The 14623-nt window shown below is 43.1% G+C and overlaps 1 protein-coding gene across 7 annotated transcripts in view; it reads left to right on the top strand.

The window, feature by feature from the left end:
• The first annotated feature begins 1646 nt into the window (after nt 1–1646).
• Nucleotides 1647–14623, top strand: part of arhgef9a (Cdc42 guanine nucleotide exchange factor (GEF) 9a) — a 53203-nt gene continuing 40226 nt past the window's right edge. For 2 of the 7 annotated variants that reach the window (XM_085171673.1, XM_085171655.1), the window contains exons 1-5: nt 1647–1967; nt 3311–4992; nt 6995–7333; nt 8142–8268; nt 8356–8465. In XM_085171673.1, the coding sequence (XP_085027799.1) occupies nt 3385–4992; nt 6995–7333; nt 8142–8268; nt 8356–8465 (2184 nt within the window). In that variant the 5' untranslated portion in view covers nt 1647–1967; nt 3311–3384. The remainder of the gene's footprint in view (nt 1968–3310; nt 4993–6994; nt 7334–8141; nt 8269–8355; nt 8466–14623) is intronic. The other 5 variants (XM_085171636.1, XM_085171681.1, XM_085171645.1 and 2 more) reach the window with 4 other exon arrangements.

Here is a 14623-nt window from a genome sequence, read left to right on the forward strand (position 1 = left end):
TAGTAAGCCTTTCATTTGATATCACAACATATCGGCCAACCCCTCCCTCCCTCCCTCCTTCCCTTCCCTGTCTGTCTGGCTTTTTCACAGCAGCCTGTTTTCACTCAGCAGCTTTGACAAAGACTGGCGAAATAATTACAGCTGGGCCTAAACTGGGTTTGTCTCCAGTAATCTCCACCAAAAACCAATGAGTGCGGACCGTGTCATAGGAAGAGGAGGAAGAGGCTGATTGTTCTGAAAACGAGAAGCCAGTGACATCATTTCAAAGAGCTCTGTTCCGAGTGTTCAACACTCGGGGTAAATGGGCAACAAAATAAACTCGCTGTAATGCACGCGGCTCGCCAGACACCAACAGAACTTATCATTTCAGGCAGAAGCCCATCTCAATTCATTGCCCATTTCCCCGCTTTCTTTTCCCTCATACAAGATGCTGCTTTAATGAGTTTATTTTCCAAAGATCAGAGGCTGCTTTTTCTGTCTGTACAAACCAGATCTGAGCTGAAACATTTGTCCCATTTCAGCCAGGATGTCTTTTGTGATGGCCCGGGGACAGCAGGAAGACTGCTTGGGGTTCTGAGGAAGTGTGAGTAAGGGGAGGGAGGAAAGGAGTGAGGGACTGGAGGCAAAGGAGAGGACAAAGACATAAGTTAACTTTATGAGAAAAGATGAACAGAACACATAAGAAATGACAGAAGGCATTAATTTAAATCAGTCAAATGTAGCCATTAGCTCAGCAAATGAAGACGTGACCTAAGATGCTCCATCGTAAGAGGGGGTCATATGAAGATGAGGTGGCTTTAATTCGCAGTGACAGCTGCTTATGAGTTATCTGGGGAAGTGTAGCATGTAAATCACCGTCTTGCTGCTACTACAACCGCTACACCCTGGAGCACTCGAGGGACAGCAGAGGAGAGGAGTACGGCTCCATGGGCAAGCAAGGGAAGCATGGACACGCAGAGATATTTACATACAGTCAGACAGACTTCCTGGCATTGTCAGCCCGAGAGCGTTGATGTCAGATCCACTCCTTCCTGTGCAGAAGGGAGAATGCTATGCGATGACAATGGGCCCAAAAACAGGACAAAGAGGAAATGTTTAAATTTAGGCCCCCTTCTTCCACCATCTCCTCTTTCACGGCTATGGAGCTCTGGAGCTGTTTAGTTTTGTGAATTCCTTCAGCCCCCCCACCACCACCACCTCCCTGCCTCTCCAGAGCTCCCTCTCCCCATTGTGTCATTTCAATAGAAGGATTTTCACATTCAGAGCAAATCCCAAAGGAGGATCAGCTAGTGAGACCAGAGTTCAGTCAATCACTTGTTTTCACTGATGTTCCTTTAGAAATTATAAGTGCTTTCTCATAAACCCACCCAACAAATAGAAGAAAAGAGAAAAAACAAAAACATACATAAATATGTGCTTAAAAAGCGAGTGGAAAACAGATGAGGGGTTTTTAATGAGCTGAAGACTTAAAATGGGATTAAAAATGTGATAAATATTATTTATAAAATGAAATGTTTCCAGCATAATTTAGCTCTAAACGCGTTGTTATGAGCCTGTTTAACTCAAATAATTACAGCTGCTCTGCTGGTGTGCAGGCATGTGTGTCTAGGTGTGTGTGTGTGTGTGTGTGTGTAGGGGGTGTTGGTGTGTGTTTCTCTGTCTGCGTGAGAGCTTTATCACAAATCAGAGTGTCGGCGTCTGTAGAATCTTACAGGGCAAGAGTTCACCGGTTTGTCCAACTCGTTCTCGGAGTCTTGAGGATAGCGGACGGACTTTACAAGCCCCAAAACACACGTGATCGGCAAAGGAGTCGCTGCAGTCCACGACTTAACTCATGGATAGAAGTTAAGCCCGCAGAGGACGGCGGATCAGTCTGGCTGACGTTAATAGCGACTGCTGTTATTGACTTTGACGACAGCAGCGACGATGCCTGTTTGACACGGAGGGGGGAAGCTTTCTGCTTTCAGGTAAGTTGTGAGCTCCAACAGCTAACTTCTCTTCAGGAAGACTCGGGAATTGTAAGGGAGAAGAAGACAGTTCGTTTTTCGCGGGTGTTACTTGACAAGCAAGTTTATGAAGTTCGTGAATTTCACAGCGAAGCCCACATCGGCTGACTTTTGCGCTATTTCCTTGTTTTCACTTTTTAAAACACTTTTAAGGTGGTTAAAAACTTAAAAGCCCGTTTTACACTTCAGTCTAGCGTTAGGCAAAACGTTAATTTTATTGACGCCATTTTTTTTTAAAAATGACTTAAACGCCCAGTGCGGCAGCCGTCTGTCGTTCACTGACAGCGGGGTAGAGCGAGCTGCTGGTGCCCTTAAAACTTTTGTGACACGATAAATACTGAAAGCCAAAACTTAGTGAAACTTAGTGTATATCTCATTACAGTATAACTACCAAGCAGGGTGTATAACACTGAGCAAAACTCATAATGCTGCTATCAGAGAATAACAGTCTTTTAAAGCCATTTTAAAAAAGTACATGAACTTTTCTGTTTAAATGCTAAAATAAATACTAGCTAATGTGTGTAATTAGACAGCGCTTGTAAAACTGTCATTTCTTCTTTTTCTAATTATTTTTTTCTTTACTTTTTGCGCAGCTACTGTTTATTTAAATAGCCCTCTGAAATGCTTATCAGTAAATTGAATTGTAAAATTGTGCTGAGAGGCCAGCTTAATTGAAACGCATCTTTCGTTGTGATCTGAAGGAACAACAGAGATTTGTGCTGGGGGGCCTCCAATTACACAAAATGCTTCCATACATTTAAAGGGATTACAGTAGGAAGGGGTGCTATTAGCATGTGGTGGGTTCGCTGTGTCACCGAGCATCTTCTTCCTCAGAGGGAGCTTATCTGAGCTCTGATGATGTCACAGCTGGAGCGGGCCTGAAATAACCACACATCTCTGTAGTGGGTGTTTCCATGACAACACATCCTCTCGGTTTAAATGGTGGATGGCAACTGTGTCTGAAATAATTACTTTGAATAATATGGGCAAAATACTGGGAAAGTGGGGCGCTGGGTGTTGACTTGTTGCACAGACGTCTGCCTCTCGCAATCACAGAATGAGACTTTGAATACTGTCATTGTGTTTCACTATTTAAGCTCATTGTATTGGTTATTCTTGAATGTTTGACCTGCGAATAAAATTTAGTTTATTTAATATCCTCCACTGATATTTCCCACATTTGTGGTGCCCATCTACAGGCAGGCATTCTGAGCGAGTTACATTGGAGTAAGGATGATATAAAATGACAAGACAGTCAGTTTAATGTCAAACTCCTGAATAAAAATGTGGTTTTGTTCCTCTAGGTGATTGAGAAAGGGAAGGGCCTGAAACATGATGTCCATTGGAACTGATAGCTGACACCGTAGAATGAGAGAGGATGGAGCAAACAGGCAACCCTGCCCTTGAGAGCAACAACCCTAATGGGTTTGTCAACCGTGTGTTTAATGTTTCTCTGGATGTGGAGAATGAGACCAGCAGTGTTTATATTCAGGAGACTGGAACAGGGCCTGCAGAGGGGCAGGGAGAGACCCAGGCTGCCTCTTCTCAGACCCCTGTCAAGGACAGACAGGAGGTCAACAGGAGGCCTCGTGCCACAGGGGGCATCTGGAGGATCCTGAACCGAAAGCGAGCTGTCTCAGAGCTGGAGAGGAGACCCCACTCCATGATTTTGCCAGGGGAGACTTCCATCCCGAAACTCTCATTCGCTGACAAAGTTCGATCCTTCAAGAAGCTTAAATCCCCAGCTGTATTCAGAGGGAAGGCAGGGAAATTGTCCACTGCAAAGTTTACCAGCTCTTTGGTGGATGAGGAGTCTTTCTGCCGTGATATTGGCACACCTCAGCAGCCCAGTGGTGGCACGCTTAGACAGCGTGGCCAGAGGCATTCGTATGCTGGCTATACAGCACAGTTTGACTGTTTGTTTGAAGACATTGACCTCTCAACTTCTATGGATGGCCATCAATCCACTGTAACGGGCGAGGCTGTGACTCAGAATGGCTGCGAACCATCTGAAAAAGTTTCCTATACTAAAAGAAGCCACAACAATTCAGCCAACTGCAACAAAACTGCTGCAGCTTGTGAAGAACTAAGCACTAGAGATAGCTCGAGGACCCACCGGAGTGGAGGAAGGAGGCACAAAGATGTGTGGAGTTACCTGAGGAGGATTTCCCTTTTGGGGAAGACCAATCCTGTGTATTCAGAGAGGAGCTTTGACTCTGAGCTTCCCTCACTGGACAAAACAATAGACTCAGACTATGGCTCTGTGGACTTTGAGAGTGTCAGAGACTTTCAGCCACCTCCCCCAAAACAGTCCGACACCAAGGGGCACTTTGGTGGTCTCTTCAAAATTTTCAACAACTTTGCAGAGACAGCTAGACGATGGCGAACAACATCACGCTCCTTCTCTCCTCCGGAGGGGGAGAAGACTCCGATGAGCTCCCCACGGGCCCCACAGCGCGCAGTGGACAATGTTCACAGTGTGTCTCTGACACTTCACAATGAAGGACTTCCAACATCCCAGCCTACCCCTTCATCACCAGTGACTAGTAAATTCTTACACTCCAATAGCTTTGATGGTGACACTCCAGCACCTGTGACAGGTGGACGATCACCTACAGTGGTCCTTAAAGCCTTTAGGCCCTGCTCAGGACCTCAGGCTGTCAATGGCCTTCAGAGTTTTGAAGTTACAGACAAACCTGCTGACAGAGAGACAAACCTCCGGTCCGAGGCCATAGTAGAAAATCATGTCCCTCATTTAGGCTTAAACACGGAGGCTGAAAGTGAAGCAGAAGTTGAAAGGGACCAATCAGATCCTCTCTGTCAAGAGGAAAATGTAGCGGGACAGACAGGAAATGAGCAGGATTCCCAAGATGCTCCGCTTGACTCCCACCAGATACAGGAAGTGAATGTCCAATCACAACAAGGTGATAAAGAGAGCACAACCAATAGCGTACCAGCATCAGATTCCACAGAGGAAATATTTAAGGTAGGTAACTTTAAATAGCTAATGAGCCACCGAATTCAAATGAATGCATTCAGTAAACAAGTGTGTACTTTGTGTTGTTAAACCACCTTTGTTTTTCTGTTATTTTTTAGAGAAAGGCTTTTTCATGTGTAAAGGGTCACGTTTTTATGCCATAACTACATTCCATTGCAGGCTTTTATTCACAATATTAACACTGCCAGAAGCATGCGTCATGTCATTACTTCATAAATGCTGAAAATATCATTTATGTAACTGCTTTAATCATGGTCATTCTTTTGCTTCTGAAAAACAAACAAACGTAGAAGCTAAAAGGGACCAGGGGTGATTTGGTTGCATGCAGGTAGCATACGTGTCAGAAAAAAACAAAAATCATTCAAAGAGCTAGACTATGACATGATTTGGGCACCTGCTTTGCAGTTGTCCTTTTGCCCCATCTGTTGGAGAAAAGAGGAAATAGTAATTGTAAAGGTGCACAACACCATAGTGGAGGAATTTGGCCTTTTCTTGCTTAGTCGGCCTTTTGTAGCCTGCAACGAAACCCCATGTTTCCCACAGAGCCAGGCGTGTGTGTGTGTGGGACTGCGGCAGCCCAGAGTTCTGTGACATCCGCGCATCATGACAGCACCCTTCCCTTCTCACTCCAGTGGCAGAATTAGTCATCTCCCTTCTAGTCACAGCAACGAGTCAGGACATGTTGGCCCCAGCTCCTAATGACAAAATCAGATATGACATCTCAGTACTCAGCACACTTTCATAGGGGCTTATTATGCAAAGGCAAGGGCTTTGGGAGCATGTGTTTTGGGAAGGGTGCTAATGTTTGGTCCCACTGTAAATTAGCAGGGTTCTACGCTGATGCCACTCTTAAATGGAAAAGATAATAGGGGCAGAAGGAGGAATTAGCAGATAAAAAGAATTCATGTTTAACAGTATTACAAGATGTAACTTAACTTGAAGCCTACTGAAGAATTTCAAGATGGAAAATGTTTTGAGCCTTAAGAAGGGCAGAATTTCACTTATTTAACCCAAATCCTTTTAAAGGGCTTAGTAAACCTGCGTGTGTTGAGAGTTCTGCTTTTTGACGTCAGTGAAAAACTAAACAAGTAAGCCTTAAAAGAGCTAGCTGAAATCTGTAGGGTGATAAATGTCAGCCTAATTAAGGTTCACAAGCCAAGTAGCTGTGGCATGAAAATGGAATAAAACACAACTTCATTTTTTTGCAGAACTGTTTGTGCCAAATGTGTACACAGATCAGCAGTAGAAAAAAAACTGCAAACACTGATTATGTATTCACACACTGACTTAACTGCAACCCACTGGCTTTGGGGGAACTTGTTTCCCTACTAATATAAGTACCATAATACTTAAAGCCTTGCTTCAAGTATTGTGGTACCTCATTAAGTGAAATTGATCTAGTTAATTCAGCCGTACACTCATGATTTTGAACGTGAGAGGCTGGTAGTTACAAAGTTTTTGCTGCTATCAGGTTTGTATCACCTGCTGTCAAGGTGATACAAACCTGACAGCAGCACAAATGTGTTTTGGCCTGTCATCAAGATAAGTTATTGAATTAACACAAGTTTGGCAAGAGCATTGCACATGGACAGCAAAAACTGTGAAGCTGTGTACACCGAGCTTTGCTAAAAAGAGCGTTACAGCTCAAAGTTGTGCCAAAATAATTTGTCACATTTACACTGCAAAGCCCTGTTTAGGGGACGTGATGGCGTGTGACAAGAAAATCCTTCTCAGTAATCACAAATTATTTAAAAATGAAATCCACATGTCTGTTGTGCTGATGTTTCCCTTGATTTGCCAACAGTCTTGGCATTCAGTTACCTACTGATCCACTGCAATTATGCTACTGGGTAGAAACTTTAAAAATAAAAAAAAAATTGAGGTATATTTTGTTGAACCTGCAGAGACATTTTTCTCAATTCCCTACACAAGAAATGCATTGTTGCACCTTTATCTGGGCCAAACTGCTGAGTATCTGTGCCAATCGCAGCTGTGTGAGCAGATTGCCAGCCAGACAGGCTGCAGTGTAAGACAGCCTGGCCCGGCCTTGCCCCACTCGAGCACAGAGAAGACCTCTGTACCTCAGAAGCGCTTGTGCCCTCGTCCTCGCCCGGCATCAGCTGTCCTGGACCTTTGGAGACCCAACCCGGACCGAGATCTCGACAGCCATTACAGTGAGGTCGGCTCACTTTCCCGAAGGAGACGCAGGCCTGCTACCACAGTGCAACACTCTCTGGGGCAGAGAGGGATGGCTTCCCGCGCCAGGCCTTGCTCTGTCATAGAAACCAGTGTTACTAGGGAGACGCAGTCCACGGAACTGCATCACAGAGTAAGATGTTAACACAGGCATTCATTCAAAAACTCACTAAAAGCAAACATATAAATATGAACATAGACACGACAAGTAGTCCCATAAATATACCAACACATGCAGCTATATAAAGTCTATGTAGGTGTGTCTATTACACATAAATATATCTCATTTTTACACTGAAAAAGGGAAAAAAGGTAGGCCAAGTCTCACTAGTAGTCTCCACCAACTCACTGACAAATATAGCACAAGCCCATAATGAATCAAAGACACACCACAGACTATTAAGGGCATCCCAGTACTGACCCAGTATTTATATACCACTCACTGTTTAGCTGCAACAATGCTCAGCCTCTGCCTGCACTTTTGGATGCAGCTTTTATCCCTAGCTCTCATACTCCCTTTCTGCCTTTCTCTCTTTCTTTCTTTTTACTTTCTTCTGTCCTCCCTTGTGGTTCCCCTTTCTCTCTCCTTCACTCTCATTCTTTTTCTGTGGCCAATTTTCTGCCTCATCGCTTCCATAAGCTCTACCTCTCATTGCCCTAACTCAGAGTCAGTTCATTTTAACCTGAGAGACTGCCTGGTTGGCATGATGTATAGTCTCTCATGGTTTGCTGCAGGGCATGCACACTGACCAATGCACCAGAATAGACTTGCTGGATGTGAAATACTTTAATTCTCTGCACAAAAAAAGAAAAAAAAGGGGGACAAGGCAGTAATGTGAAGGGCAGGAGAGAGTGTGCATTCAGCCTTGTGTGTGTGTGCGTGCATCTGAGTAACCGTGTATGGAATATTTGAGGTGTCCTGACTAGTCAGTGTTCTCCAGGCCTTGTCTCGCCCCCCGGGTGTGTCACCGTTAGAGCCCCCACACAGGGCGTCTCTCCAGCGGTGTCGCTCCCTGCCTCTCCCCCCCAGCACTCTCACTGCATTGGCCCTGCTCCTGCCACAGTCAGGTATTGTTCCATATTTTTATTTGTTTAAATATGCAGATTGTTAATTGATGTGTGCTCAATTCTGCGTGTCTTCTTGTCTCTATCCAGCAGACATGGGGCAGTCCTCATCTTCAGTGCGCCTGCGGTCTGGAGGTTCTGGTAGCTGCAGGAGGAGGAGGCTGTTAAGACCTGGGTCAGAACCGCTACAGGTCAACATAGTGAGTATGATATACACACACTTGCAAATAATGGCATTGCGTATTTTTATTTCTTTTATTTTCTTTTAGACTTTTCAGGCCTTTGGACAGATTTATTTTAAAAAAAACACTGCACACAGTGGACGGTGTGATGACTGATAGCTTCTCTCTGATACCGTTAATATTGGAGTTTACAAGGCGTTGCTCAGTGTTTCATCAGATAATGAAGGGACTGATCCGTGAAGATGGTGGCCACGTGGATTAATGGCCAAACTCTTTGGCCATTACTCATCCTGAGTTGCACACCCAACATTTCAGATGTGTTGTTTAATGTGTCGAGTGCAATTCACTCAGACCAAATTGTTAATTTTCACAGCAGATAGAGAAATAGCAGTAAATTCTAAATAATACTCTTTGCATGCTGGATTCTCTAAAAACTGTCTAGAGTGTCAGTTGTGTAAAATTGGCTGTAGAGTATGCTGGAATAACGCTGCTCGGGAGGTGAAACCAGGCATTTCGGAATCGATGCTTTGAAGTGGAAGTGGCCTCTAGAGGATTCTAGTGAAAGGAGATACAGAGTCTTCTGATACATCCTGACAGGGTAGTGGCACACATTTCTAGTGCTGGGTCCAGCAGCTCTACTTACAGAACTATAATGCACAAGACAAACACTGTTTTTTGTTTTGAAAAATATTAAGAGTAAAAATAAAACCATCCAGAAAACAAAGAAAAGGAAAACAACAGAAATAGAGGTCAAGTGTCAGGAAACCACTCCTCTTTTTGATACATGTGACCCAATATAGCAAACAGTGCCCAAAAAGAGTCTGCAAACCTTTTCATACATTGTCTGGTTGTCTTCTTTATGTTATTCTTTCTACCCCCCAAAACTGCCATGATTTGTCTAACTTTGAGCAACATTTGAGGGTTTTTTTCTACCACTAAAATTATGCTTTTAGCTTTTTGACACAAAAAAGGAAAAAATTAGGTTCCCTGATGTTTGTTCCTTTTTTAATATAACTGTGCTTTTGTGGGTACAATCCAAGTAGAAATGACTTTGGGTCTAATGAAATTTTTAATAATTTGCTCACATTACTTTTTCCAGAATGTTTTAATCTCTCTGCACTCCCAAACTCACTGTTCCTTTCACCTCTGTGCATCATTCATTTATTGTAATAATTAAAGTGCTTTAATCTGAAGCGCATCTGAGTAGCTAATTTCCAATCCTCCGCTGAGATTTCAGGTTTCAAGTCTTTGTTCCATGTGTGTTCAGTTTTTCTAGGTCTCTAAAGAACTCAATATAAACTCGTAAAATATGTTTTTTCCCCAGAAACAGTCGTTTGTCATCATTATTTCGACAAGTGTAGTGAGTGAATTATGTTTATGTGTTTTTAAAAAGCTCAAAATAAAAAAAGGCTTCTTTTCAGATCAGATGTATCCTTCAGGTCTTTAACATCACAGTTTGGATGAGACAGCTCTTAAGCCTTTTCATTGCTTTAGAGGGCCAAAATTTGAATGTAGAATCTGAATTTCCTGCGGTGTAAAACCGGTTAGACCATACTGTGACAGTCTCTTTGTTTTAAAGATTTTTCTTACGTTATATCAGAATGGAGCTACATGTTTAAAAGTCAGCTTACCAGCCTGCTTTGGGGTAAATATGGAAACTTCAACGAATATTATTTATTTGTAGTATCAGAAAAGTATTTTGTTTTACTCAGAAATCAAATAATTCAATTCTTTTAGTTGCAAATGTATATTGCTACAAGTTGCATTTTCCACATCAGTCTCAAATTTCCAGTTATTTACAAGCAGTCAATGAGGACTGACTACAATATATGAATTACATTAAGGTGTCTCTTCTCATAGCAGTAATGCTGTCTGCTCAGTTGCTGAATTATGATCCCCGGGCTTTCGGTCCTGGCATGTCTTCCCATTGAAATTTTGTAAGCTGTGCCTTTGAAGAAGTGACACTACTGCATTTATAGGCTTTGATTATAACTTTTTTCTCCTGCTGATCTAAATAGTGTTTGTGAAACACTGCGCACTGTTGCCATGACACTCACTGGCTCCAGTTCATCTTCTTGCTTCTATCTTTAGGCAGCCTTTTTAAGCGTGAGCTAAATAGAGAAAGTGTGTGGGTGAGAGAGAGAGAGAGGCAGAGAAAAAGGGGTGGGAGAGAAAAGAAGAGAGATGCTCCCTTTGTCGTGGTCCTCCCCTGGGGTAGGAAACATGGACACATAACACTGGCAGTGTCTTATGTGTGCGGTTGAGTGGTGAGAAAAGTTTATTTGGAGCAGGCTCAAACGCTGGGATCAAAAATAAAATCAGTAACGATAGCTTTATTGTCATTATAGTTACTGTTTAACAAAATTTCATATGACTCCTTAAAAAGCAAAGGGGTGCATGGTGACTTAACCTGATAGTATATAGATGATTGATAGATGGATCTCTCTGGGTCTTCATTGTTAAAAAGCTCTTGTTTGTGATACAGCGTAGTGTATATTATAGTCTTCCTGTTAGGATGACTGGTAGAGGCCGGAGGCCGCAGGCACAGAGAAAGCATTCTCACTGCAGTGGATTAACTGCTAATGCTGACGCCTCTCTTCTCCCTTTCATTTAAATGGATTTCTCCCCCAGTCAACCTCCTCTCCTCGTCTCTCGTCTCTTCTCTTCTCCTCTCCTTTCCTCTCCTCTGACAAACTCTGGCAATAGGCGTCTTTAATTCCTATGCAGATGAGAGGACAGTTTCCTGTGTGTTACTAATGCTGTGCCTGAAGCTCTGCTGTCAGCTTGTCAGTGAAGGGGACTGTCTTATTAACAGCTTCATGCAGATTAAGAGTTTCAACAGAAATCTTCTATGATTAAGTTTGGGCGAACCTAGGTCTGTCTGGACATAATCATATGCAATGCTATCTATTTATTATGAACGCATGACTCAGCAGGCAGTGGTTAGCTGGGCAAGAAATGGAGCAATGATGAAAAAGGACAACGTCCTTATGCACATACTTAAACACACGCGGGGAGTACCAGTGCTCAAAATTTCTGTTCGCTAATTTAATCGGACACACTTGCAGATTTCGTTTGTATTTGCATCCTGGGTCTTTGGCCCCCATGTGATACACCCTCTTTGCAACCCTCTGATGCACACACACACTTCACATGCTCTTCTGATGTATTCAGTATTCATCTGTCAGGATGTATGAGTCATTGCATTGACAACTTCATTATTTGGTGTGGAATGAACAGCACCAGCTAGTGATATTTCTGTCAACCACACTATGAATGTGTAGCGTTTGTTTCACCCTGGGCTTTATTTTAGAGTCCTGAGAGAGAAACCATGGGAATAGCTCCACCTCAAAATAACTGCACGTTTGTTCAGTTTGCACTCAGAGCCAGTGGCGACCTAGAATCCTTTATCAGTGTTCATTCAGCATTGTTCCTCAGTCAAGGTGCTGTAACTTACCGCAGCCACCAGCTAATGCTGTTTTGTAGGACGCTGTAAAATCTGATAAATAGCGGTGCCACTGACTAAACCCGAGTAGATGGTTGTGTCAGAGCCTCCCCAGGCTGTTTCTTCTTAAGAATGATTTTCTGCCTGTCAGGTGTGTGCATGTTGTTGTTAATGGCGCATAAATGCCCATGTGACTGTGCTTACATGTATGGGTGTGTGTTTCTGCGTGTCAGCGAGTGAGGCAGAGAGGCTAAGGGCCTTTCTCTTATATAACTGAGGAGAGCGTTGCCTTCACTCCCTACAAAACCCATTTCCACTTTTCAGATGGCTGCACGTTCCCTGGGACTGGAAGAACAGTGCCTGCGTATTAATTCTCTGAGTCACTGGTGTATCCTGTTTTACAGTAGCTCTGCATTACACTCTGTATTTTGTCAGAGCATGCATGCCTGTGCAAGTACTGATTTGCGTTCATGCTTTCTTGAAAAACACTCCACTGTTCTATCTCTCAAGCTGTGATATGTTGTTGACAGTGTGGGACAATGGAGAAATACTGGTGGATGATTTCAGCAATATCACAACATGCAGTCATTTCACCTATAAGACCGTTTCAGACCTAAAGGACTTAGCGCTTGTTATCCAGCACCAGTTGTAGTTTCATGTGTACAAGTCTTCCCTGTCTGATTTTACCCACAGCCATCACTGCTAGTGCTAGTGTAGCACCTTGAAGGTACACTGCATTGTCCTGTATAATATATAAAACCAGTTAAACTAAGTTTATGAGAGAGACTTGTAATGATGCCAGGTTTAGCAGAGAAAGCTGTAATTTGAATTGCCTATACAGAAATAGGTTAGAAAATACAAACGTCAATAAATAAAAAGTAGCTAACTTTCAATATGACACATTCATAAGGAATATGTATAAAATATATTTATTACATTTAACAATTTATTAAAAGAGCTGACCCTGGATGTATTCAGTTAATATTGATGGTCAGCTCTTTGAAACCCCTATGTTATCTGTGATTCTTTACTCTCTCTGTGCACATTTAGAGACAGTCACTCTGATTTGAATTACTTTAACTAACTTAATCTGCTGAGTGTTTGGAGTCTGAATAAAGAAATAGCTCCGGCCCTGGTCACTTTATCCTGCATTAAAATAATGAGACAGAAGCTAACTGTCTGTACAGTGTTCTCCTAGTTAGAATGTATCCTGCAGGCCTCTGTGAAAGATGGGGTGTATTTTTCTGGCAGCTGCCACTTCTTGTGTACATTATTTAGCTTAACTTTCTGCCTTTGACCTCCCTGGCTCCCAGCTACGCCACATGCGGCATCAGAGAAAACCCTCCATCACATCCACGTATTATGCAATCTCCTTGCTCCTTGTAGTTCTTCTTCTTCATCCCCCCCCCCCCCCCCCCCCCCGTCTCAATCCGCCTCCCTTTCTTCATGACCTCAGCGCTCGTCATCCCTCCCTCCATCACGTCCATCTCTGTTTTCTCCTGTGTTCACATCAAGTCCCCCCCCCCACTGCTTTCTGTGCTTGCTTACCTTCTCCCCCCTCTTCCTCTATTCCTCCCTCCAGGCATGTGAAAACACCTGCTTCCTGTGGCCTGTTGTGTGGATGTGAAAGGTTGTGTGTGAGCACAAGAGCACAAAGTTTTAGTGCGCATCCATGGCTGTGTGCAGTCGTATATTTTAGCTTTTCAATGGAAGATGGTTATCAGACAGCCTATTAAGTCTTTGATGGCAAGAGCTACCCTAACAAAACAAAAAAAAGAAATAAGGTGCTCAGAAACAGAGAACAAGCCAAACAAGTTTTCACCCAAATATGGTTTCACTGCAGAGTTTTGCATTTCAATCTGCTGTTCTGCTTTTGAACTCTTGTGGCGTGGAAGCAGTGAGAATGTAAAGTTTTCGCTCAGAGGACAGGTGGAGGTTTCTAACCATCCCTGCAGTTTGTAGCTAGTCACACATCTATGGCATGCACTGTGTGATAGTAGATTAGAGTGAAAGCATGGACTCATCACTGCTAACTGCTGTCCCACAGACTATGTGAGAAATGTTTTACAGGAAAAATCTAAACATGGACGTTTTTTTACTCCTGAAAAGCCGTACCCAACAAGCATCGCATGCAAATCATCCTGAGTTGGAAAAGTCAGGAAGAACAGGAAGGCACTTCTCTCTACATGCTTCCGGGGGGTCTGGGCTGCAGGTGGCAGCCAGTGGCTCTGATGAATGGTGACAATAACACATGCTTACTACACACACAGCCAGCACAGTGAAGTAGTGAAGCAATGCCAGTTTATACAACCAACCTAGCAAAGGCCACTTGACTTTATCCCTCACACCTTAGCTGAGGTCTCTCCAGCGACGAGTCTGTGGGCTTCATGAAACCACACACTGACTCTCACGCTGAACAGAACCATAACTAAGAAACTGCAGTTACAACAGTGCTTCCTATTGGTTGCAATGTCTCAAAAGCTGCCTCACCATTACACACTTTGTTACGTTAAGTAAATATTTTAACAGAAACAGAGTTCTCCCCTCTATTAGAAGACATTTGAAAGCGGTCATTTAAATGCATGTTTTATCACTGAGATGATTCAGGGAGGCAGCTTAATGAGTGAAAGGGATATCAAGATGATAATTTAATGGCATCATTTGATGAAATAGTCACTTCTGTTATCTTCGTTAATCGTCTTTAAAGAAACATTTTTTCTGTTTGGGAAAT

Source organism: Neolamprologus multifasciatus, chromosome 2 (assembly GCF_963576455.1).
Source record: "Neolamprologus multifasciatus chromosome 2, fNeoMul1.2, whole genome shotgun sequence".
Classification (NCBI taxonomy): domain Eukaryota; kingdom Metazoa; phylum Chordata; class Actinopteri; order Cichliformes; family Cichlidae; genus Neolamprologus; species Neolamprologus multifasciatus.